Below are 27,048 nucleotides of genomic sequence, written 5' to 3'. Positions count from 1 at the left end.
TAGATGTCTAGAGTCCAAGGTCAATTATTTGGTTATATTCTCATGTGCTCAAATCAATTATCTATAATACATATTATAAAAAAATTTAGGGTGCTTGTAATATCTTCTGAATATTCTATTTCTTATAACCAAAATCAAGAGTAGGTAAGTCTCATGCCATGGGCAAGTTTGAACCTTAAGCAGACTCACATGCAGCTTCATCCACAGACAGTTCATTAGCCAGAATACCACCTATTTTGCTGAAAGATGGCATTTGTATTCCATATTTCTCAAGCTCCTTTCTCATGTTACTGATTTCCTCCTCTGAAAAAGAACAAAAACCAAAAAAATCAATGAAAGCCGCAGAGATGGAGGCAGGAATGAGTGTATTTGTGTTAGGAAATGTGTTCATCGAGAACACGGGGTCAATTCTAAAGAAGAACCTTAGAAAGAAGCCAGCCTCAGTTTCTCATTTCACAAAGGTGAGGAAACAAACCTGGCAGAGTCTAAAGACAATAAGCAAGTTTTCTTTTCTGATCAATGTAAATGAAAAAAAGGGAATCATTAATATCAAAATTAAAAAAAAATTGCTAAATTTTCTTAATAACCACACTGTAAAAGATTATCAAGATAAAGAATAGTACCTGTGAAGTCTACTTTGCCCAACAAATCCTGGATCTGGGGTGCAATTCCTAGTTTGAACAGATATAAACTGAAAGAGAAACCATAAAACTATCAGAAACTTCATCATCACAAATCTTAGAGCTAGAAATTACATAAACCTTAAGGGTCTTTTTTATTTGAGAAACACCTAAGAGATCCTCTTATCTAATCCAGGCATCTTACAGATGAGGAAATCGAGTCCCAAGGTGACACAGTCCCTACTGGGACCAGGACTAGAGTCCCAGTCACTGTCCGGAAAACTGGTCTTTTGAACTACACAGCATATCCACAGGGCAAACTAACCTAATCATCCAATTATAGGGAGGCTAAGGGACACAATGAACACAAAACAGCAAGTAACAAATGCAATAAACATTTCTCTGGATATTACATGATTTTATTTTGCTTAATGTATAGCTGAAATTATATGTTCCTTTCCATACCTATATATGCCTCCAAGTACCATATACCCCCTTGAAGAACTATTTGTTTTATACATTCTGAACCAATAAATAGAACAGCAAGACTACTGGTAGATGGAAAGATGTTAAAGACAAACCATGAAGTGGATATATTACTATGATGTGGATATATTAAAAAAAGTGGAAAATGCAGAGAAAAGTGTACATATTTGTAAAAAGTTCAATAGGAAGCAATAATGGTCACAACTAACCTGCTTGTAATCTGACAAAAGAAGCTAGAGTCTGACATCTAAATTCTACCAAAGAGGATGAAAATATTTAATTATGTGACTTCTCACCTCAAAAACACTGAGCCATCATTTCTGAACTACATGTATTTTAACCTTCCCAGCCCCCAAGATCAACTCTACAACCCAATTAAAAATTCTGTATTCATGTAATATCAGTTCTGATAGACTTATAACTTAGGAGATTTTAATTAGACGTTAGAATTACAAATACCATATATGGGAAAATGAACTGAGAATGATTTTGATAGTTTGAAGTATTTCAAGACTCATTTCAAATGTTGATATGAGATAGATCTGAGTAGTTTATGAACACAAAATTTCATTAAAAGAGTTCAAGGTTAAGCCTTCTTAATGGAACGAAAACTCTTAAAATGCATGATTAATCAGTGTAAGCAGTATGCATTGAAATTAAAATTTTTGATCTTTGTAAGAAATAATCACTTAGAAAAGCAATATGTGATCAAAGTTAAAAATTACTGATCCATGGTTTCAAAAGAATACATAGAAAATCATCATTTAGAGTTAAACAGTAAATGCTTTGATATAAATCATTTTAATATTGTTTCTGGAAATATCTATTCCATAAATTCAGATGAAAAAAGTGAAAGCGTTAATCACTTAGTCATGTCCGACTCTTTGTGACCCCATAGACTGTAGCCCACCAGGTTCCTCTGTCCATGGAATTCTCCAGGTGAGAATACTGGAGTGGGGAGCCATTCCTTTCTCCAGAGGATCTTTCCCACCCAGGAATCAAACCTGGGTCTCCACATTGCAGGCAGATTCTTTACCATCTGAGCCACCACACGGTATTCTATAATATGAATGTACTATAATTTGCTTAACCAATTGCTGAGCATTTAGATTATCATCAATTATCCACTATGACAAATAATGTTGCAGTGAACCTACATATATAGGCACATCAGTCCATGGGGTCGCAAAGGGTCAGACACTACTGAGCAACTGAACTGAACTTGTACATACATCTTATTCATCACATAAATCCCTACAAAGAAAATGATCAAATTGAAAGGATATATATACAAAACTTTTAATATATATTATTAAATTGTGTTCTTAAAAAGAGATTATACTCATTTATTCCGTGAGGAAAGAGTTAATGAAACTCCACTCCCTTCTGCAATAGAATGTGCCCTCCTTCAGTTCACTTTCAAGCTCTGTTCCCCCAGGCGCCCAATAAATATATACTGACAACCATGTTACTAAGCATCATTGCTTAGGAGAAAAATAACCCTTGATTGGCAAACTGCATCTTGACTAGAAGGAATCATAAATACCTAGTAGGCTATACACAGTTTGGGTGTTCCTTAGTTCAGTGACTCTTGTAACTGGCACACTTCTGCAGGAAACTGGGAAGCCATGCTATGGAGCTGTCGTAATAGATAATGGCTCCCGGGGACTGAGGTGCTCAGCCAGGGAGCCTTCAGTAACTACCACTGTTAGTTTCATTCATAACTTCACACCCAAGTTATCACCTAGGGTACCAAAGAGAACAGGTTCTAAATGGCTGTGTGGACAACTACGTGGAGTATTGAGAAGCCTCCCACTGGAGAGCAAATGCTTGATGCTGTCCTGCTGGCAGGCTGTATTTCCTTCTGAGCATCTGCTAATCAACATGGTTATGGCACACAGTCCTGAGAGTCTGAACGTTTAACTGGACTAAGACCCAAGTGATAGGCATAGCCCCACTCTACCATCAATCCATGAAAATGCCATTTTCTTTGTCCCTTTAAGATCCATGAAAACCTCACCAATCTGATAGCCAAAAAATGTCATTCAAGTTTACATTTCCTTTTGTTCATTGTGAGGGTAAGCATTTTTCATACACATATTGGCCATTTCAATTTCTTCCAGGAAATGCATATTAATGAATTTTTGAATTTTAAAGGTTGTTTTCCAGTGGGATTTATCTTTCTCTGTTTTTTCCCCCCTCTTTTCTCTCAAAACAACAACCAAAGGACAAATGACACTTCAAACATACAGTAATTTTACTACTAAATTCCAATATATTTGTATCTTATTCCCAAGGGAAAAATATATTAGACTCTGAACATCGTTCAATGTAAAATAGACATTATGTATTCATAATTCAAAGCTAGAAAGACAGGATACATTCCTTAGTTTAAATTCTAGGTCTTTCAAAGGAGGCAAGAAGATATAATGGAGAAAAGATGATCTCTTGAACGAGTGGTGCTGGGAAAACTGGTCAACCACTTGTAAAAGAATGAAACTAGAACACTTGCTAACACCATGCACAAAAATAAACTCAAAATGGATTAAAGATCTAAACGTAAGATCAGAAACTATAAAACCCCCAGAGGAAAACATAGGCAAAACACTCTCTGACATAAACCACAGCAGGATCCTCTATGACCCACCTCCCAGAATATTGGAAATAAAAGCAAAAATAAACAAATGGGACCTAATTAAAATTAAAAGCTTTTGCACAACAAAGGAAACTATAAGCAAGGTGAAAAGACAGCCTTCAGAATGGGAGAAAATAATAGCAAACGAAGCAACAGACAAACAATTAATCTCAAAAATATACAAGCAACTCCTGCAGCTGAATTCCAGAAAAATAAACGACCCAATCAAAAAATGGGCCAAAGAGCTAAACAGACACTTCTCCAAAGAAGACATACAGATGGCTAACAAACACATGAAAAGATGATCAACAACACTCATTATCAGAGAAATGCAAATCAAAACCACAATGAGGTAGCATTTCACGCCCATCAGAATGGCTGCTATCCAAAAGACCACAAGCAATAAATGCTGGAGAGGGTGTGGAGAAAAGGGAACCCTCTTACACTGTTGGTGGGAATGCAAACTTGTACAGCCACTATGGAGAACAGTGTGGAGATTCCTCAAGAAACTGGAAATAGAACTGCCATATGACCCAGCAATCCCACTGCTGGGCATACACACTGAGGAAACCAGAATTGAAAGAGACACGTATACTCCAATGTTCATCGCAGCACTGTTTATAATAGCCAGGACATGGAAGCAGCCTAGATGCCCGTCAGCAGACGAATGGATAAGGAAGCTGTGGTACATATACACAATGGAATATTACTCAGCCATTAAAAAGAATACATTCGAATCATTTCTAATGAGGTGGATGAAACTGGAGCCTATTATACAGAGTGAAGTAAGCCAGAAAGAAAAACACCAATACAGTATACTAACACATATATATGGTATTTAGTTAATCAGTAAAGATAACCCTGTATGCAAGACATCAAAAGAGACACAGATAAATAGAACAGTATTATGGACTCTATGGCAGAGGGCGAGGGCAGGATGATATGGGAGAATGGCATGGAAGCATGTAAATTATCATATGTGAAACGAATCGCCATTCCAGGTTTGATGCCTGATACAGGGTGCTCGGGGCTGGGGCACTGGGATGACCCAGAGGGATGGGATGGGGAGGGAGGTGGGAGGGGGCTTCTGGAAGGGGAAAACATGTACACCCATGGTGGATTCATGTCAATGTATGGCAAAACAAATACAGTATTGTAAAGTTAAAAAATAGATAAATAAACTAATTTAAAATAAAATAAATAAATAAATTCTAGGTCTTTATAGAGATTATCAGGGATATAACAAGTCATTATAATTAAAACTAGGATGCTGACATTTCCAAAACCATAATATTTTATGAACCAATTCTTAATTTATTACACAAGAAAAAATATTCCAGGTAAAAGAGACCTCATGTCAGTTGGACCAAATAAAATGTCAACCTAGTCACACACTTCTGACTAGTAACAGAAACAACAAAATTGAACAGAATTAAACAGACAGGGGTGTAGTTACAAAAGAATTCTAGGAAAATAAAATCAAGCTATACTTGAAAAAATAAAAATAGATCCATAAATGATCAAAAAAATACCACGGTATTCATTCTTTCATGGTGCCTGATTTGTAGTTTTATTCTCTTTTACAACTAAATTAAAAAATACACCTGAATAAGTTGACCAAAAAAAAAAAGTATAAAAGTAATTCAATGGGAAAAACTTTGAAAATGTGACAGTAAAATTTAACTAGGAGTCTCCCATAAAATCTCTTGTAATAAATTTTATACTTAAAATAACTTCATATTTAATGTGTATATTTATGTGTATTACATTAATATTCTGTTAGTTTTAACATACTTGAAATTTATATTCTTGCACCAAAGGCTAAGCTAATGAATATCAGTTATCCTTAACATATTTCCACTTTTATCTCCCCTCCTATGTAATGTTGAGATAATCTGGGATTTTAGATGCATTTTAAAATTTTCAGATTATGCAATAAAAGTTTAGGTAAATAAATTTTATTAGTTTATTTTCTAGTTTAATCTGCATCCAGTTTTCTTCTTTCTTAGTTTTATCTTTGGTTTTGCTATGTATAAGCATACTTACTAAGTAGATAAAATGAATTACTCACTAAGTGCATGTATTTTACTATTTTCATTTGTTCCCTGGGTGTTGGCTCTGTTTGTTGAACGTAATTCCTCTTTCAGAGCTTTGGTTTCCTTCAGATGTCTGGCATTTCCTGATTTGGGGCTCATCTTGAGGTCTGAGATTTGCAACTGTTTGTCACTGTTGGTTGCAGGTCCCCATGCCAGAGGCTTCCCTGGTAGCTCTGTTGGTAAAGAAACTGCCTGCAATGCAGGAGACCTGGGTTCGATTCCTGGGTCAGGAAGATCTCCTGGAGAAAGAAATGGCTACCCACTCCAGTATTCTTGCCTGGAGAATCCCATGGTCAGAGGAGCCTGGCAGGCTACAGTCCCTGGGGCCACAAGAGTCGGACAGGACTTAGCCACTAAACCACAACCATCCCGTGACAGAAGCCAGCCTTAGGGAGACGGCAGAGGACAATGAGGCTGATGCCGAGAGGGTGCTCACTGTCTTATCTTCTTAGATTGGGGTTCCCTGTGTCTTCTTGCAGCCATTAGCTACCTTGGGTACTGGTGTGCTATCCTGCCATCAGCATCTACACTTGTTGCCTTGGGGAAGGATTAGTAGGTTCAGCAGGTCTAACTAATCCAAATTATGCTGGCTTAGGGCTCTCCTCTTCCCATCTCTGCTCAGACCAAAACCCCACAGCAGCTCCAAGCTTTGCTGCACAACTCTGGTTTCTGGGCTGTGGTCCTCTGTTTTGTTTTTCAGTCAATCCAATCCTACCTGTTTGCTTTTGTCATGAGTTACCTTAATTTTCTGGTCAATGGATAGCACTCTTTCTTACTACAAATGATTAAAACAAACAAACAAACAACAGGTTCCCCTGGTGGTAAAGAATCAGCCTGCCAATGCAGGAGACATGGGTTCGATTCCTGAGCCATTAAAATCCCACATGCTGTAGAGTAACTCAGCCCATGCACCACAACTACTGAGCCTGTGCTCTAGAGCCCAGGAGGCACAACTCCTGAGCCGATGTGCTGCAACTCCTGGAGCCCTCCAGCTCTAGAATTTGTGCTCTGCAACAAGAGAAGCCACTGCAGTGAGAAGCCTGTGAACCACTGTGGTGAGAGTAGCTCACCACAGCTAGAGAAAAATCCATGTGGCAACAAAGACCCAGCACAGCCAAAAATATAAATAAAATTATACAGTAAAGAAACTCCTACTACTTTAGTCATTTCATGTCAGTTTTATAAGGAGACTAAGACAACCGTGACCGATGAGCTTGACATAACTGTTTTCAGTGTATCTCCTTTGTGTATCTGGTCATTCATTTAATTACTCTCAACTGTCTGTCCCTATAAGGTACTCAGGCTTCCACAAAACATAGGTTTGTTGGTGATATGAGCTAAATTAATTACACTAAACAAAAGTGTTCATGTTTCCCCACGGTATTAAAGAAACTGGAAGACTTTCTGATTATACTTTTTACTTCTCCATTTATGCTGTATAACATAAATCTCACAAGCAAACACCCCAGTTTAACTAAAAGTTACCACAAGATGGTGCTGAGAAGTCAGGTACCTTTTGGATAGAAAAATCTTTGAGTTAGATTTATCTCAAATCAGATTTTCCTGTGCTAGTCAGGATCAGGTAGAAATCTCATTTGCATTTACATACTTTCACCAAAAGTATGTATTTCTTTAATGTCAAGGTATATTTTTATTTGGCTTCAATTTTCAGCATTTATTTTATCTTTGAGGTTGAAGTTTAAACTGTTAGTTTTGAAAAGATAACTTTCACAGTGTGGGAGTTTATATACTAAATCTCTGTGTGGGAGGTATGTCCAAGCAGAATAGTTAAAGAGGCAAATGTTTACCAGGAAAAGTGCTTATTCTGGATTCCCATGCTGAAAAGAATCAGCAACAGTAGCCCACTCCTTTCCAAGCATTTTGATTCAAATAGGGGCATTACCTGAAGTATATAGGAAATCCAGTCTTAGTGTTTAAAAAACAAAAGTCTGTCCAAGCACCAATTTCTTAGAGCTCTTCAAGGCTGAATTTATTAAGCACCTTCAGTGCCTAACAACCAACACAAAAAGCCAAGAGCATTCCAAAGGAAGCTGAGTAACTAATGTCACTTTCCACGTGTAAGAAAGCACTTAGCATGAAACAGCTAGCATTTCATCACATCAAAAGCTATAGCACATTTGTGTTGCTAAGAAAGGCCAGTAATAGAGGAGTTGTCCTACGGTAGCAAAAGCCTCATTGGCCCATGTGCTCCTATTTTGTACTAATAATATCAGTTCAAGTAAAGGAAGCAATAAAGAAAGCAAAAAAGAAAAAAAACTATCGGTTTTTTTCTACTACTTCGAATATATACATTAAGAGGTGTTACAGTAATAAAATGCAAACTTAAAAGGCAAAGGCTGAGTTTATTTCAACTTTTCTGGATCACATCATGCACAGTTCACTTTATGTTGTAATATGGGAGATGAATGTCTGTAAATCAAAGCCTCATGGCTGATTAGGAAGAAGAGGGAACTGTAGTCAGAAGCCCTGGATCCTGGCCCCAGCCTGGCCACATTTCAGTATGTGACTCTGACTCACATAAACCAATCTTTTAATTTCCTCATCGGTGAAATAAAGAAACTGGACTCAACATCTCAAGGTCCTTCCAGTTCTGAAGTTTGGGGAAGCTTCCTTTTAAAATACCCTAAATGTAACAGCTTAGAGACCCGTGCTGAAGTTTCCTTCCAGTTCTGAAGTTTGGGGAAGCTTCCTTTTAAAATACCCTAAATGTAACAGCTTAGAGACCCGTGCTGAAGTTCAAGTCTAATGCCACTGCTGCTTTCATTTTCCTAGTAGGATGGAAATATTGGGCTCCCTTCTGAGGACAATGACTGGCTGCCTAAGTAACTGCAGGTTCTGGTGCCATCAGGCACCAGAATCCCAATTCTGCCCCTTACTAGCTGTATGATCTTAGCCAGCCATAGCTTAAAATGTACAGAAAACGTATGTCATGAGGCTTAAATGAGATTGCACCCGTAACAGTATACTTGGAACGGTACCAGGCATGTACGGAACGGCTCAGTAGGTGTCTGTCTGTCTGTCTGTATTGTTACTATCCTGTGTATGTACGTGTGCGTGCGCTCAGTTGTCTCCGACTCCTTGTGACCTTATTGATGTAGCCCACCAGGCTCCTCTGTCCATGGGATTTTCCAGGCAAGAATAATAGAGTGGGTATACTACTCCATGGGATCCTCCCAACCCAGGGATTGAACCCGCATCTCCTGCACTGCAGGAAGATTCTGGACTGCTTGAGCTGCTTTGCTAACCAGGTTGCCTCTGAACCGGTTCCTCAGGTTCACCTACTAGAGCAGCCCTTCTTCCCAAACTGCTCAGGGTACTTGGAACAGCTGGTCAACCAGAAGTGGGGCTGCCGCCGCCATTTTCATAAATCCAAGCCCTGAATGTGTGCTATTTTGGCATCTTCACTGCGTTTGAAGACATGACTGCTGGACAGCAACCACAGACTCTGCAGTGGGAACAGTCATCCTTACGCAGAGGAGAGGCAGACATGCATTTACCTTATGGTCAGTATAGTAGAATTTTAACCAGCAAATAAACTTTATTTAGTAAGAAAAGCTGAATCCAGAAGCCTCATGTGTTAAGCAAGGAAAATTGCTACAAACACATGACAACTTTAAAGAGGATTCCTGGGTGGTGCAGTGGTAAAGGACCCACCTGCAGGAGACGTAAGAGACCCAGGTTCGATCCCTGGGTTGGGAGGATCCCCTGCAGGAGGGCATGGCAAACCACTCCAGTATTCTTGCCTGGAGAATCCCATGGACAGAGGAGTCTGGCGGGCTACAGTCTGTGGGGTCGAAAAGAGTTGGACATGACTGATCACGTGCACACAATCAGGGAAGACTGGAACATTTGCTTGTGGCCACAAAGCAAGGATATTTCAAAGAAATGTCAGGGACAGTGCTACAAGGACAAAGGAGTTGGCCAGAAAGAGCTCCCAGGACCAAACTGAAGCAATCTGGTCCATCAAAAAAGAAGACATTAATCTCGGTTAGTTAAAAGATGCTTGTTCCTTGGAAGAAAAGCTATGATGAACCTAGATAGCATGTTAAAAAGCTGAGACATCACTTAGCCAACAAAGGTCCATATAGTCAAAGCTATGGTTTTTCCAGTAGTCATGTAGCAATGTAAGAGCTGGACCATAAAGAAGGCTGAGCACTGAAGAACTGATGCTTTGGAACTGTGGTGCTGGAGAAGACTCTGGAATTTGAGCAAACTATGGGAGACAGTGAAGGACAGGGAAGCCTGGTGTGCTGCAGTCAAAGTGGTCACAAAGAGTCAGACATGACAGCAACTGAACAACAACAAATCTTGTTTAGATCAGAGAAAGGCCTGAAGTTCAAAACGATGTTCAAATGACTGTAGCCTTCAAGGCTCCTCGGTCCATGGGATTTCCTAGGCAAGAATACTAGAGTTGGTAGCCATTTCCTTCTCCAGGGGATCCTCCTGCCCCAGGGATCAAACCTAGGCCTCCTGCATTGCAAGCAGATTCTTTACTGCCTGAGCCAGCAGGGAAGTCCGGTATAAAGTGAACCAAAAGGAATTTGTAATGCAGAGATAAAATAAGACACAAATAATATTTATAAGGATTTTAACAAGCTAGGAAGTGTTAAAAACAGGTGCTTTGTTTTTTCTTATGTCTGTCTATAGTGTATAAATATGTGCTTGTTTTTGTACTCTTTATACAAGAGGAAAAAGTAAAGGCCAGGAACTCTGAGTAAAACAAATAGTCGAGAAAACCAAGGGAATATCCCAAGATAAGAACAGACCGAGGGGCACAGGAGGTGACAAAAACAGCCAGGCGAAAAGAGGGTACAGTACTGATGGTTGCACTCAATAGCCAAGGAGAGGGTCCAGAAACAGGATCCGAGATGCTATCAGCCAAATGGTCCCAAAGAGCATCAGGCAGAGTCCATCCCTCATCTCCTGGGGGAGAAACCTCTACAATGCCCAACTGATTTCAAGAAAATATTCAAAGGGCATACGTTAACCTTTCATAATGTTAACAGAGCAGGCCAATACATCATGAAGACAGGACAATGGGTTATGGAGCACTAGCCAAGCGAGACATGAAAGTAAACCATTTCTGAGTGACAGAGGGTGGGGACTGGATGGGAAATAAAAACCTACCTGAAAGCCAAATACTACAAGGTCTGGTTGATTTTGCAAAGCAAGTTCAGCCTGATTCCTGGTGGCCAAGGTTGGACTCACCTTAAGAGAAGAACCCAAACTGATACCGTGTTCTGACCGGCAATGATTGGTCAGAAACCAGATCTGTCACCTGGTCCACTGAAGAGGTATTCTGTTTCTAGTGACCATGGGAACTCTGGGTAGGTATCAAAGCTTTATAGCCTTAGACTGCATCAAAATCAGTGGATAAATAATGAAACTACAAGTGAAACTTGCAGTGTGGATCTTTCAGAATAAGTTTAAGTGTAGTAAGTTCGTAATAATGTAACTGGGCATTTTACTTGTGTTTTACGGTATTTGAGATATTCCAAAAAGCAGTCTACTAAATTTATTTGTTTAAAGGGATTCAACTACATAACTAATGTTTAAACATTTAACAGTTGCTTAATACATTGAGCAATAAACAACAGGCAAAAAGTGTTCTTCTCCAAGGTTAGGAGGCCTCCAGACCAGAAAAAAAAACTATCAGTCTCTTGTTAGCAAGGCTCTCACTCCATGAGGTGGCTCCTTTTATTGTGCAGGCTTTAAATATTCCAAATAAAGCCACAAGAAAACATGCCACGTATATTTTTTAAGACCAAAACACCAAAATAGTTACAGTCATCGTCATCTGGTACTGAAATGTCAGTGCCTGGAGCAGAGAAAAGTTCGTTGCAGGGCCTAGGAAGGAAAGCTGGCGGCTTGTGCTCAAAAGACCCAAACTTGTCAGTGGCTTTCAGGCAAGAGTTGTAAAGACAATATTAGGGGAGAGGGACCTAGAAGGCAGGGTCACCTCTGACTGGTTGGTGGTGAGGTAACAGGGTTATGCTCTGGGAAGCTCAGCCTTCCAGTTCCACTCAGTCTGAGGTCTATGCACAGCGCTTGTGCTCAGCATGTAGTCAGATCCTCCATATGGGTGAGGGTCTTAGTTTCTGCAGAACGACTCAAAGATATCTATATTCCTTCAGGGGGACGAGTCCTGGGACTATTACCCTAATCACTTACTACTTGAGTCTGCTCTTTGAAACTGGGGGAAGACCTAGGAAACTAACCCCTCACCCCTCTTTTTTTTTCCAACAAGAAATAGGGGACATGGAGGGGCTTTTGTATCTGGGAAGGCCCCTCAGGGCTTTAATCCCTGCTCAGCTTTGATCCCCCCTTCCCTTTCTTTGAGACTCCTTAATCTTGAGGGGGAACAGGTATAGGAAAAGAAAGAAAAGAAAGGTTTATACAGAGAGGTGAACCATCAACCTGCCAGAAGAACTTGGTTTAGGGGGACCCAGTTTCAAATTTTCCAATGTTTTCCACAGTGAACACTTTTTTATTTCAAATAAGGAAAAGATAATAGACATTTCTTTGAAAAGAACATGAGGCCACCCATTACTTAGGTGGGTCTGCGTGATGTGGCGGTTCAGGACTCCCTGTGGGGCTGCCTGGCTAACACCGGCTGGAGTCTGGGCTTGAGAACACCCACCTGAACTGACAGTGAGTGAGGCCTGGGGACTGGGGTCAGAAATTCAGTAAAAGGCGAGGCAGGCAGGAAAAGGGAAAAGTAGACACAAGCAGGAAGCAAGGGCAAGAACCCAGGGCATTTTAATGAGGCTGTTAAACCCAAATCAAGAGGACAGAGGAGAGAACACAAGTTGGCAGGGCCAGGGATGAACTCTGCAGGTCAGTCAGGCCTCCGGGTTGGGCACCTGTGGAATCTTTCTGCCTGGCTCCTGATCTATAATAGAACTTCTGACCCGCCTAATTCCCTGGCAGGTAATGACAATCTTTACACCAGCAATGCTGCTGTTATCTGCAGCTAGGATATAACTGCTGAGGACATCTTGGTTCATTTTCAGCATCACTTCTAATCATGCAGTGAGGGCAGACCCACTGTCCTTATGAAAATGTGCTGCTACCCAGCTTCCAAAAGAGTCTGGCCCAACAGAACAGAATATCAGCCTCATTTGAGGAACTGACCACATTCTAAACCATGGCAGGAAAGGGTTTTGATAGAAGACAACGAGATACATCTGAGAATTCTCCATGCCCTATTAAGGAGCACCCTGGTGGCTCAGAGGGTAAAGGATCTGCCTGCAATGCAGGAGACTGGGTTTGATCCCCGGATCAGGAAGATCCCCTGGAGAAGGAAATGGCAACCCACTCCAATATTCTTGCCTGGAGAATTCTATGTACAGAGGAGCCTAGCAGGCTACAGTCTGTGAGGTTTCAGAGTTGGACACAACTGAGAGACTAACACTTTAACTTTCATACAATAATTTTATAACAGAGAAAAGTGAAGGAGAGTTTCCCAGGGAATGCTGTTTATTAACTGAATATTGCTTTTCAAGATCCTGCTTTTAAAATTCCTACTTAAGGTCAGATCTGGTGAAGAACATTCGGCAGGAATCCGCTCCTTTAATGGAGACTTCCATGATGAGTAACTGAATACCTGAGAAAGACAGTCTAAATACTTGAGGAAAACATTTGCATGCAATTGGCAACGTGAGCAAGAAGTTGCCTTTTCTTTGTTTACCAAGCTGCTCAAGCCATTGTTCAAACTCTGGCAGGCACACGTTTGTAAGCCTTGGGGCAGTTCTCTGTCACTTGCGCACAACAGTGACGTCACCAGAAAACAACCTGGGGCACCATTTCTTTATAAGCTGCTCACAGTAACACCTCAGGTGTGCATTTCAGGAAATGAATGTTAGCTTATAGACAGCAGGCTATAGATTGGGAGGTTAGCACCCTGATGCATGGGCTTCTGTGGTGGCTCAGACAGTAAAGAATCTGCCTGCAAGGCAGGAGATTTGGGTTTGATCCCTGGGTCGGGAAGATCCCCTGGAGTAGGGAACAGCAACCCGCTCCAGTATTCTTGCCTGGAGAACCTATGGACGGAGGAGTCTGGCGGGCTACCATCTATGGGGTCACAAAGAGTCAGACATGACTGGGCATCTAACACTTTTCCCTCAGATGTGTGGATATGATAATGATTAACTAATGGCTGGCTTAGCAGATCACAAAGTGTTAAGTGATGATTCTAGGCTCTGAAAAGCATCTGACCAAGAATGCTGGGCAACACATTTGATAATATTCATCAAATCGAGCGTTTGGGCACCAAGAGCTTTTAGAAAGCCTGGAACAATGATATACTAGCCACATAAGAAGGGGAAGGCATAGAAGCATTTTTTCCCTCAGTTGTTCTAAATTACTAGAGTAAAAAGAAATTGTAGGATAGGCACCTTCATTTGGTCTGTATTTCAAACAACTGTCATATTCCAAAGAAATCTCATAAGTACTGATGGGGTGGGGGAGTCAAATTATTTGACATAATCAAAAATCTTTAGTAATCCACTATTGCAATGAATTATTATAAAAATCTTCTTTGGAGAGGAAGAAAGCCAGAAAGAAGTTAATATAAACCTCTAGGCTGAATATTCTGCCAGGAAAATGACTTTTAGTGATATAAACACAAGGCAGATGTTCTAAAAGAAATTTAAAATTTAATCAGACACAAAGTCTTTCAGTCATTACCTGTGTGCACTCAAGACAACAGCCACAAATTGGATTTTTAGAATCATTTTTGCGACCATCTAAAAATCACATTTCTTCCAATAAGGTAAGAAAAACTTTGTGACTGGTAGAATCTCAATATTAAAAACAATTCCCAACCTAGGGATCAACGGTCTCCCACATTGCAGGCAGATTCTTTACCATCTGAGCCACCAGGGAAGCCCTTAAAAATATTAAGATATCAAACGAATGCTTTAAGAAATGAATGTATCATGCTCACTTTGGCAGCACATATACTGCTGCTGAGTCACTTCAGTCGTGTCCGACTCTGTGCGACCCCAAAGACAGCAGCCCACCAGGCTCCCCCGTCCCTGGGATTCTCCAGGCAAGAATACTGGAGTGGGTTGCCATTTCCTTCTCCAATGCATGAAAGGGAAAAGTGAAAGTGAAGTCGCTCAGTCGTGTCCGACTCTTAGCGACCCCATGGACTGTAGCCTACCAGGCTCCTCCGTCCATGGGATTTTCCAGCCAAGAGTACTGGAGTGGGGTGCCATTGCCTTCTCCGCACATATACTAGTCAATCAGTAAAAATAACCCTGTATGTGAGACATCAAAAGAGACACAGATAAATAGAACAGTGTTATGGACTCTATGGGAGAGGGCGAGGGCGGGATGATATGGCAGAATGGCATTGAAGCATGTAAATTATCATATGTGAAACGAATCACCAGTTCAGGTTCAACGCATGATACAGGGTGCTTGGGGCTGGAGCACTGGGATGACCCGGAGGGATGGGATGGCGAGGGAGGTGGAAGGGGGGTTCTGGAAGGGGAACACATGTATACCCATGGTGGATTCATGTCAATGTATGGCAAAACAAATCCAATATTGTGAAGTTAAAAAATAGAAAATAAACTAATTAAAAAAAAAATGTATCATGATTTGACTAATTTTAGTTTCTTCTTTACCCTTATGGTACAAGTTCTACTGAACAAAAGTTCAAAAGATTTTTTACAGTGAATTTTATTAATCTATGCTAAGAATTGAGCCAAACTAATGATTTTAAGAGTATCACAATCAAATGTATGACCATTAAAGCTGCTCATTTGATGTGTTTGTAAAGTAGTAGTAAAGTAGTTTGGAAAGTAACTATATCTGTAAAGTAGTATATAACTCAAGACTGTGAAAGCACATTATTATTAGGTTCCTAGAAATTTCTGTTAAAATTTTCTCCTTATTAAACTCACAGGTCTTTCATTCATTTTTCTGGTTTTCTATTTTGAAATGGATTAAAAAAAAAAACGGAAAAATGTTTTTCAAGTTCAAGTATTGTTATATGACAATTATCTTAATTTTTTACCAGCAAATTTAGAACTCAGTCTTAAAAATAAAAGTTCAGATTATTATTTTTTTTAAAAAGAGCTCTCTCTAAAAAGAGGAAAAAGAGCTCTTTTGAAATTGAAACTGTGGTTTTATTTAAATTTACTTGCTAGATTTTTAATTGTATTTTTTTTTCCCCACCTCAGTGCATGAATGCAATATATCATTCTTGGTATGTTTTTCCGGTCATAGACATCTGTTGTTTCTGGGTAAAATATCTGGAAAACAAAAGGGAAAAATGTATTTATTTAGTGCTGCTTTTCACAATTATTTTAACTCCCCAAATGACCCTATTTTGATTGTCCTTGCTGTTCTGTATTTATTTAAATGAAGGGGAATCTCAGTTGTGCCTCCTGTTGTTTTCCATGTGGACCAATCACTGCATCTGGTCCCTGACAGCGCCTCCTAGTGGCTCAGCGGAGATTCACAGTCAGCCACTTGAAGAAGGCTTTGTCCACAGGGCTGGGTGGCAGCTTCACTCCACAAGGCATGGGCCCCTGCAGGCTTTGCTTTCTGTATCAGAGTCACTCTTGTGACTGCCCAGAGGTCCCCTGGCCTGAGAAGGGTGTCCTTTTGAAATCATTTTATTACACTGTTAAGAACTTGGCTACACAGTTCTGTAAGCATGTATGTATATACATACAATACACATACATACCCATGTACTACTTTAAGGAGAAAAAAATATACATTTTTACTGATTAAAATCTGGACAGTAGATAAAGTATGAAAGAAAAACACTTATAAACCTACCTCCAGACTGTCACTATTAGCATTTTGGTATATTTTCTTCCAGTCTTTTATCTGTATGTCTTTTTTTTTTTACATTTATGTATGTGGGTGTTTGAAAACCAAATTTCAAGTATTATAAACCTGTTTAAAACACTTGATAGAGCATGATTGTTTTCCATTCCCTTCATTAGTCTATAAGAACATTACTTCTAAGTAGATGCATAGGATTCTTTTATATTTTTGAACCAGAATTTAACCAGTTCTCCATGGTTGAACATTTTTTCCCTCAATTTTGTCCCTACTATAAGTCACTACAATAAACATCCCCGCTTTTTCTGTGCACCTGATTACTTCTTTTGGATAACCATCTATGAATGGAGGTAGTAGATTGAAAAGTCTGAACACTAAAACTTTTAATACACCTTGATAAGCTTTTTGAGCTTGAAACTAAAAACCTAATAAGAAACAGATTTCAGAATATGGCACCAAAAATGAATAATTAGGATTGAAGCTTCTAACAGATTAACAGAAGCATATTGGCATTACTTGCTTTTGGTAAATATTTTATAAAATTTGACATAGAAACTAAAATCATGTACCATATGGTAGTACTTGATACTCAAGCACAGCTTTCTACTGGACACTGAAAAAAGCTAAGAGAAAAGCAAAGTTTCTTGAACTATAAAATGTATAGTCACTGAGTGCTTCAAGAAGTATCTATAGCCTATGAAATTTCAAAGGTCTTTCTAACTTTCCCTTAATACATTTGCTGTTAAAGTGTCAATGGGAAGAGGATTCCCAATTTAGAATATGACCAGGTTTAAAAGTTCTACTATGTAAGCAGAGGACAACTGTAACTTCCCCTCTTCTTTAAACAAGAAACTTTTATACTGATATCTCCCTTGGAAAATCATTATGAATATGTCTTCCTTTATCAAGGAGATGGGATCCATTTATAGTTCACCAAAACATTTTTGTCAACATTGTAACCCCAGTGTGTAACATGAAGCTGAGCACAGAGTGGGCACTCATATTGACACATGAAGGAATTTATTAATACATCTAAGTCAATTCAGTATACTGTTGGCTTCTCATTACTGCAATGTAATATATCACTGATTTCATAAGAAACATCAGGATTAAAATAGAATCTGCTACGTGGATCACTTGTTTGGCTTAAAATCAAAATAAATGTGGCCAACACACACACAACTTGAGAAGGATTAAATTAGATCTTTCAAACATAATGAAATTATCCTAACTAACATATGCAGCCTCATACAGAAAAATGGCATTTGAATTTCTTTCTTTTTTAATCTGGTTACCACTCAACACCCTGCTAATATTTATTAAATCACAATTTAGAAATATGAATTCTGTATGATAACTACTGCCCGGAAAGGAATAGCACTCAATGTTCTCAACATTTTAGGAGAGGGGAAAGTAGTTTAATTAAAAATAGCAAAATAAAATAGATCAACATTGACCATTGCAAGATAAAATGAACTGAGTTAAAACAGGTATTAGCGCAAATGTATTAAAAATAGGCATTCATAATTCACCTTAAGGAATTCTTTGTTTTTGTTGTGGGAGTGTTTTTAATTGCAAACCTGAATTAATACTAAAAACAACACAGGCCTAAATAAGTCAATAGCCTATCCCCTTGCTGGACCATTCTTAAATAATTTCTTTAAAATAGCTGGACTTACTAAGTAAGCAATTCAAAAAGGGAACTACTGATATACATGGAAACTTTATGGCCGGCAAGGGCACTATGCTTTGTGAAAAAGTCAGTCTCAGAAGGTTACCTACTGTATGATTCCATTTCTATAACATTCTCAAAATGACAAAACTATAGAGATGAGAACAGATTAATGGGCTGCCAGGAGACAGCACTGGAAAAGGGACGTTATGTAAAGGCCAACCTCTCTGCATTATCTGTATCTTGATTCTGGTAGCGGCCACAGAAGTCTGTTCATGGATTGAACTACACCCACTCACACACACACACACACACAAAAAAATGAATGTTCACTGGTGAACACTGAATAAAGTCTGGGTCTAGTTAACATTCATACACCAACGCCAATTTAATTCTGTACTACAGTTATGAGATGTCACCATGAGGGGAACCCGAATGAAGTTTACACAAAGATGTACTATTTTTGAAACTTCCTGTGATGCTAAAATTATTTCACAATCAGAAGTTTAAGAAATAGCTCTACAATTTCTAGCACATGTAATTATTTTCTCATTTCCTCTACTTGTCTAATCTGTCTCACAGGTGTAAGGGTATCTACTCTTTGAATTTAACAAGTTCTGAATATTTGCAGAATGAGTTTTATTTGGGAGATCTATTTCGGGAGTAAGAGCTCTGACTTGCTAGCCATTAAACTTTAAAGTGATACTATGATGTATAATAATATTTACTTTAACAAAATAAATTTATAATGATGATTTATAATGATACAATATATACCGATACAAAGAGACTTGGAATCTTAGGTATAAATAGCAATACAAAGAGGGAGATGGTGCTTCTAAATCAATTATCTACCAGGTAAAGCCTGTTCTGACCTTGTTTAACTTTACCTAGCTGCTCCCAACCTGAATTCTTGCCATATGTTACTTTATATATGCTTTTCCATATATTTGTTTAGGTCTCACATTTCTCATTCCTGAGGCAATGGGGACATCTGCAGCCTAAGATACCCCATTCTGCGAAACCCCTTCCCGCAGTGAGGTGTCCGTCTTCCCAGTTCAAGCTTACCTTGGGTAGACCAATAGACTCCATGGCTCTTAACCACTGCACGGTATTATCTGTGTGTCGAAAATGAAGGCCCGACTTCTAACCAGGTGGAAAAGAAGGGAACACACAAAAAATAAGTAACAAAAGTAACCACTGCTTCCATTAGCAGGATGCTTTCAATTACATTTCTCCTAGAAGAGTGCCATGAATGCTCACATACAGCAACCGTAAAGGAGATGAAACTATCTTAGCAACACTCCAACCATTTAGGATGGACCATTCCAGTCCCCCGAATTCACACGTTTGAGGTACTTCTGAACTAGACTCCCAAAGACCATTTACTGTCTATCATGCCTAAGGATGTTTTATGAGACGTGTGCACATACATGAGCACATGTGTGCCTACACACACACACACACACACACACACACACACACACACACACACACACACACACACTCTCAGTGTCAAGACTGTGGCAACCATGGCTGAGGGCAATAGTAACTTCAGGAAAAAAAGGATTTTTACAAGACTAGATGTCTGTTTTTTTGTGGTTTCCGGTTCTGCCAGATCACAACTGTAATATGATTTCCGTAAAAAAAAAAAAAAAAAAAAGATAATAATAAAAGAAAAAAACAAACTGGAAAATATAGAAAAATACAAAGATGAAAAAAACACTCCATGATTCAGAGCCAATTTTAGTATTTATTCCTTCTATAATCTAATTCTAACCTTGGCCTTGTACAATAAGCAAACTTTCAGTGGAAATATTTTACAAGACCTTTTTCTACCCATATTAATAAAAATAGGCTCTGTTTTCCATTCCTACAATTCTAATCAGCCAGCCATTATTTTCTACACAGTCTATAAATAAAATATTCTTATTGCTATCTTACGAAGTTTTATCAGGTATGTACTGCTGACAGCTTTAAAATAATCTTATATATTTCATTAGTTAAATGTATACCATAATGTTATGTATCTTATTTTTCACTCTGAATAAAACAAAAAGTAACTACAGCAAGTTTCATCATAACTAACACCCAATGGTAGATTATCACATTCACAAAGTCTAGCTCTTCCCATCTTCTGTGAGCTTCTACAATCTCATGGTTGATTTAACAAAAACTATTTTTTTTTGCTGTTAGAAATTATAAAGCATAAGAAAATTAAAATTTGGCAAATATTTATGCGTTTTTGATAGTGGCCATTATTTACTGAGATTGGACCATGTCTGTCAAGCACTTTACATAAATTATCTCTAATTTTCCACATACTCTGCAAAGTAGTTATTATTCCCATTTTTTTAAGAGATGAGGAAACCTAGGGGACAAAGATGAAGGGATTTGCCTAAAGGCAAACATCTGTTGAGGGGCTGAGCTGGGATTCAAGACTAAATCTCTGTGGATCTGAAAACCCTCCCCATGTTATCACCCCCCGCCAGGGCAGAGCACAGGACCTAAAGACCGGGGGATGACTCCTCAGAGGACAGCGATTAGCTAACTACTGTGAAATAACCAGAGGGAGGGGAGAGGGTCTGAGGGGGAAGGGCATGCGAAGAGGAAGAGCGGAAAAGCCTAGAGAGAGCACCCAGACAGTTCACAGGCAGGCGGTAGTGCCTGAGGCTAACTCAGCAAGAGCTTGCAGAACACAAATGGTTCTCAGACATGGCCACTCCGTGAACGTGGAGGGCCAAAATGGAGACAATCCTCAATCATGTCAGGGCTGAGGGCCCTCGGCACCATAAAGTGACTAACACAGTCCTCTTCCAAATAAGACTGGTGACTTATTTCTTGACTATGGCAATCTGGTCCCTAGTGAATTTTTTCACCTCCTAGATAAAAATTACCAAGATACCAAATTGATCCTACTTGCTGATAACACCATTAGTATTGGGCTTCCCTAGTGGCTCAGTTGGTAAAGAATCCACCTGCAATGCAGGGGACCCTGGTTCAATTCCTGGGTCAGGAAGATCCGCTGGAGAAGGGACGGGCTACCCACTCCAGTATTCTTGGGCTTCCCTGGTGGCTCAGCTGGTAAAGAATCCACCCACAATGCGGGAGACCTGGGTTCGATCCCTGGGTTGGGAAGATCCCCTGGAGAAGGGAAAGGCTACCCACTCCAGTATTCTGGCCTGGAGAATTCCATGGACTCTTTAGTCCATGGGGTCGCAAAGAGCTGACTGAGCGACTTTCACGTTTTAGACTTCCCTGGTGGCTCAGATGGTAAAGAGTCTGCCTGCAATGTGGGAGACTGGAGTTCAATCCCTGGGTCCTGAAGATCCCCTGGAGAAGGAAATGGCAACCCACTCCAGTATTCTTGCCTGGAGAATCCCATGGACAGAGGAGCCTGGCAGGTTACAGTCCGTGGGGTCACAAAGAGTCAGACACGACTGAGCGACTTCACTTTCACTTTCCTGATAACATCCCAAAGATAACTGGTTCTTGCTTCCCTAAATCCTTATTAGAATTGCTCAGTACAAGCTCAAATCTCTACTAAGCTCCTATTTCCTCTTTCTTATAGCTCCATGGGTATGCCTTTTTTCTAGGCCTTTTTTCCGAGTTTAAATAAATATAGTTTTGTTTGACCCTAGGTTGGTTTCTGAGAATCTTTAGTTGATAGCCTTGAACAATCCAAATTATGCAATAAAAACATCCCATCCATTTAGTGGTCTCATTAGCTAGGTAACCTCAGGAAAGTTCCAAGTCTCTTTGAACCTTGGTTCCTCAGCCACAAATGGGAATGGTATGTTTTTGGGGGCTGAGGAATTTCTTGAGGCTATACATGGAACACTCAGTTGCAAAGTACACCTAAGAACGCAATAAATGTTGGTTATGGTAATTATTATGCGATGAGACTGGGCTTGAAACTTTATTCACCTTTAAGGTCAAAAAAGTTCAGTGCTTCATGTAAGAGGCACTGAAGGAAAGGGTGGTTATCTTGGTCATATTTCTATCGTAAATGACATGACAGGTTTCAAATCCTTCATCCCACTTTAAACACCCGAGGAATGCTGACTTCAGAACCCTGTGCTCCATGTCCATATTTTAGAAGTAAGCTTCAGTGAGTGAACTATGTTAACATCTTCAATCTACAGATTTACTTCAGTTAGAACAAAAAAGGTCTTCTAAAGAGGCTCAAAACAAAGTTAGTCCATTATAACCATTTATAGTTTGTCTTTTCACCAGTCCTACACTAACATTAATATGTTGGACGAGGTGCTACATCTATAGTCATACTTGGTCAAGGCTTGTTATGGTCCATCTACCTGATTTCTTTCAGGTATTAGACTAGAAAGGACAGGCTGATTGTCTATTGCTGAGCTACTACAGCAGCAGCAAACAAGACGACTGTAGTTTAAATTGAATAGATGAGGTGTTATGTAAGCCTTCTGTGGATGGTAACTCCTTATATATTAGGATCAAGGCAATTTAGAACTATGAGGTAGTTTGAAACCAGTAATTATTCTAATTTGCTCATTTTATACATGAAGAAACCCGAGGGCCCAAGTATTTAAGACATTCGAGTTGACCTAACTTGTTGAGCTCAGGGTCAAGATTAGGTTGCAGAATTCCCTGACTCCTAGTCCAAATATTCTGGTCAATTTACTGCTCACAGAGCCTCAGAACAAACGAACACCATCTGTAACAGTTACAGGGTGCCCACCTCTATGAGGCAGGCACTGGGCTGAGCACCTGGCACAGATGATCACATTTGTTCCCCCCAAATTCTCTACAAGGTTGATTCTGTTAGTATTTTCCCACTTTAACCTCTGGAAACTGAAGCTCAGAGAGTCAAAGTTAGTGGTGAAGCCAGATTCTGAAGTGTTTTGGGTCTGCAGCTCATACTCCTGACCACTATGTATGCTTTCCCTATCTAAGGCCTACCTAAATGTCCAATGAACATCTGTTATAAATCTACAATTGTCAAGGCACTGTCCAGAACGATACTGCTGTGAGGCTTATCAGACTGAATTCTCTCCAAGGAATGTCCCCTTCTTCTTCCACTCCTCTTTCTCTTGGTCGTCCTAGTTGGCTTGGGAACCTTCACCTGTCAAGCCCCACCACGGAAACCTTTCTGGCATCTGCACCAGTCCAACCCCCTTTAGAACTGACCACACTCTGCTTAGTTATCTCCCACCATCCACCTAGCTGTCTGGTCTTCAGTCTCTCCACCCATTTCCAGTCCTTCTCCAGGATTCCCCCTTCATTTCCTCTCTCAAATCCTCTTACTTCTTGTCTCTGGAGACAACAGTCATCGGTCACCTGGGCTGAGGAATCCTCTCATCGCACCCTGCCTTTGGGTCCGTCCTCCCTTCACACAGCAGCAGAGCGGTCTTTGTGAAGCACAGACTGTCCCACGGTACCTCTGTCAACACTGACACAGCTTCCCCTTGTACTTACGATGAAGGCACCCCGCATGAGGTCCTCCAGGTGGGACTGAGCAATCTCTCTGCTTCTCTCCTGGTCTCATTTCTCACTCTGTCCCTCACCGTAGCCTTCCAGCCACTCAACCTGGCCAATTCTCTTCGTCCTTGAGCCCCTTCACCTGGACCACCCTCCCCACTCCCTACCCCGAGCTTTCATGGATGAGTTTCCTTTCATTCTTCCAGCCTCCGTGTAAGAACATTTACTCAGCAGAGCGCATGGCTGTCTGTCAACAACTCTGGCTTTAATTTCTTCCTTCATACACTGATCACAATTCGTGACTGACTCTTTTCCTCACAGACTGTCTCTCCAACTGTAAGCAGCATGAAAATCATGTCTGCTTGGCTCTGCACTGTCTTTGGTGCCTGGATCAGTGGCTGGTACCTGGTAGGTATGGATGAGGATTGCATGGATAAATGAGTTCTATCCTTTATGCATTTCTATCTTAGTACGGCTTTATCTTCTTTCCCTATAACTTTATTAAACCTTATTATATTAATGTATCCGCCTATTAGAGCAGTGGTTCTCAAACCTTAGTAGTATGTAAGAAAAGAATCACCTGAGGTGATAATTAAGAATGGAGCTTCCTGGGGCCCTGGCTAAGATTCTGGGGGAGGGCCCCAAAGTTCACATTTTTACACATACCGATGGTGGGGTACCATAGGAAGTCTGAGCATCACACTTAGAGGAGGAGTTTCAGCAAGTATTAAATAAAGGACTGAATAAAGCATAGAAGACAAGAAATGGGGCCCTTTGGCTTACGAGAAACTACTAGTTGGGACTTCCCTAGCACTCCAGTGATTAAGACTTTGCCTTCCAATTCAGGGGGTGAGGCTTCAACCCCTGGCTGGAGAGCTCCCATATACCTCATGGCTGAAAAACCAAAACATAAAACAGAAGCAATATTTTAACAATTCAATAAAAGACTTAAAATGGCCCATGTAAAAAACAATCTCTAAAAAATAAAAAAAGAAACTACCGTCATTCATTTCTTTACCCAACAGCTATTTGGGCCAGAACCTGAACTATTCACCAAGGACACGGTGCAAGAGACACACACAGTTCTTGCCTTCATGACAAAATAATTACTACAGCACAATGTGGTGTGTCCATGTGTGCCTGGCATGATCACGCAACTCAGACCTGGAGGGGAAGGTGGAATGGTCAGGGAAAGAACACTCATCACTGGAAGGTTTAACTCAATACCTAGCAAAACTTTCTAACCCTAAATTAATGAGGGGCCGAGGCTGCACACAATAAGCTGGCAACATCGAGGACAGGGCTGCATGAAAGCTCTCATTGCTTCGCTCAAAGCCATGGGTGCCACAACCAAGGTCCTGGGATTTGGGACAGAGCTTTTCCTCGGGGATACACAGCCCAACAGGTGGGTCATATTTCACGGCCACAGTCCAGCAGACCCTGCAGTGAGCGTTCAGGCTCACTGAACTCATGGTTTCCAGATGGCCCATCAAGAGACAGGCCTAGGTTAGCGAGTGTCCCCTGTGTTTCAGCATCTTCGCCACCGTCCGGTGATTTAGGGCTCCTTGAAGAGGACCATGTGACGGGCTTTAGGGCCGAAAAACACATGGACAGGAAGCTAAGTCTCCTGCCCACTAATATTTGTCTCCTTTCATTTTTGCAGAAGAAACAAAGTAGCCTTAAAATAAAAACTTACTATGACACAGCAAAGCACTAACAATACCCATTCAAGGACACGTTCAGGGATCTAATACAAGGAGAAAGAAAGAAAAGCCTCTTTTCTCCAGTGAATTAACAGAGGGGTAGTTTCCCTTTGTCCCGTGATTCTCCCACGTCACAGCTGGCTTCATCGACTCCCCTCCATCTGCCGCTTCCCCTCTTTCCACGCCTCTCCTAACATCCTTTCTTCTGTACATCCCACTTGGGGCCTGATGGGATGGGGGACAGTAACACAGATCACTTCCTTCTGTCACGATGTTTTGCTCAGGGATGTCAGCATGTGTCCAGGTGCCCCAGGTATTTTATTTTGTAACAAGAGATTGGAAATATTTCCCCTGTCCCCATCCCAAAGAGAAGTTGCTATGGATTCAGGTAACAGGATCTCTGATGCCAGGAGGCAATGGTACCTGTTTAAGTTGCCATGAGGGGTCCAGAGCTGAACTGGTAAGAGACACCTCTATTCAAGGTGTTTAATGTGCCAGGAGGGGAATTAACCCAGCTGCAGCTCTGAGGCTCGCTTTCACTAAAGGTCTGTCTTTCTGGCCTGATTCTCCCAATCCACACATCAAAACAAAATACCCACAATCCCTTTCCAGGGAAGGTTGGAGCCCGTGACACTTTATTATCAAATCTACATGGCCATTATAACAGGTCTAGGTCTTGATAACAACCATCACGGAAGCAATGAAAATAAAAGAAAGATCATGTTCTAAAATGTGGACAAATGTTCATTTATTTTGTGACACAGGGGATACAAATAATTTTTTTCTGAACTTTAAAAATATTCCTTAAAATTAAAAAAAGAAACTTTAATTTTGTCTGGCTGAATCATTTATTTTGCTTAAGTCTTGGAAAAGGCTGGAAACTCACTCTAGGGAGAAACATCTCGAGTTAATAAACACATGACTTAATAAAGTCAAACTTATTTTAACATATGCAAACATATTTTTTCATAACGTTATTCAAGGCAGAGACTTTTGCTCCATTCCCTTTTAGATTAGATGATGAAAAGAGACTTGTCAAAAAAGATGTCAATTCATCTTCTCTGTTAGCCTAAATCATTACTCAGACATTTGCTCTGAATTCAATATACATATTTTAAAAATAAATTTTGTCTCAATAACAACTGAAGGGTAGTGTGACTCATGCATTAAATGGAAAATTATTCTATTTTCAATTATACTTAATGTTATCCTTGAAATTTTAAGAGAAATAACTAAAAACACTTGAAAATCTGCAGATAAAAAATACTGATATAACAAAACCAAACACAGGATATTCAGAAAACAAAAAAAAATCAAGTTTCAAAGAAGGTTTAGAAACCCTGACCCAAAGTGGAGAAGAGATCTCACATCTAGAAGAGAACAGCACACTTTTAAAAATTCCTTTTTGAAGACACATATAATCAAGGTGTCTTTTAGGCTGGTGCTTACTTTTTCCTTCTTTACTTTTTAATGGAAATTTTCAAACATAAAAAAGTAGACAGAACAGTATAAAGAACTCATTTGCACCCATCATCTAATCTCAACAATTACA

The 27,048-nt window shown here is 40.0% G+C and overlaps 1 protein-coding gene across 7 annotated transcripts in view; it reads right to left on the bottom strand.

The window, feature by feature from the left end:
* The window catches only part of IQGAP2 (IQ motif containing GTPase activating protein 2), a 307,037-nt gene that overhangs the window by 117,905 nt on the left and 162,084 nt on the right, over nucleotides 1–27,048 (bottom strand). For 4 of the 7 annotated variants that reach the window (XM_081505894.1, XM_081505895.1, XM_081505897.1 and 1 more), the window contains exons 4-7: nucleotides 19,408–19,485; nucleotides 16,047–16,123; nucleotides 624–691; nucleotides 190–303 (exon numbers count right to left, since the gene is read on the bottom strand). In XM_081505894.1, the coding sequence (XP_081362020.1) occupies nucleotides 190–303; nucleotides 624–691; nucleotides 16,047–16,123; nucleotides 19,408–19,485 (337 nt within the window). Of the gene's footprint in view, nucleotides 1–189; nucleotides 304–623; nucleotides 692–10,985; nucleotides 11,060–16,046; nucleotides 16,124–19,407; nucleotides 19,486–27,048 lie in introns of those variants that run through there. The other 3 variants (XM_081505898.1, XM_081505899.1, XM_081505900.1) reach the window with 1 other exon arrangement.

This window comes from Giraffa tippelskirchi, chromosome 7, assembly GCF_054371585.1.
Source record: "Giraffa tippelskirchi isolate mGirTip1 chromosome 7, T2T-mGirTip1v1.2.pri, whole genome shotgun sequence".
Lineage (NCBI taxonomy): Eukaryota > Metazoa > Chordata > Mammalia > Artiodactyla > Giraffidae > Giraffa > Giraffa tippelskirchi.
The sequence above is the reverse complement of the archived record's forward strand: the minus strand, read 5'-3'. Positions and strand labels throughout refer to the sequence as shown.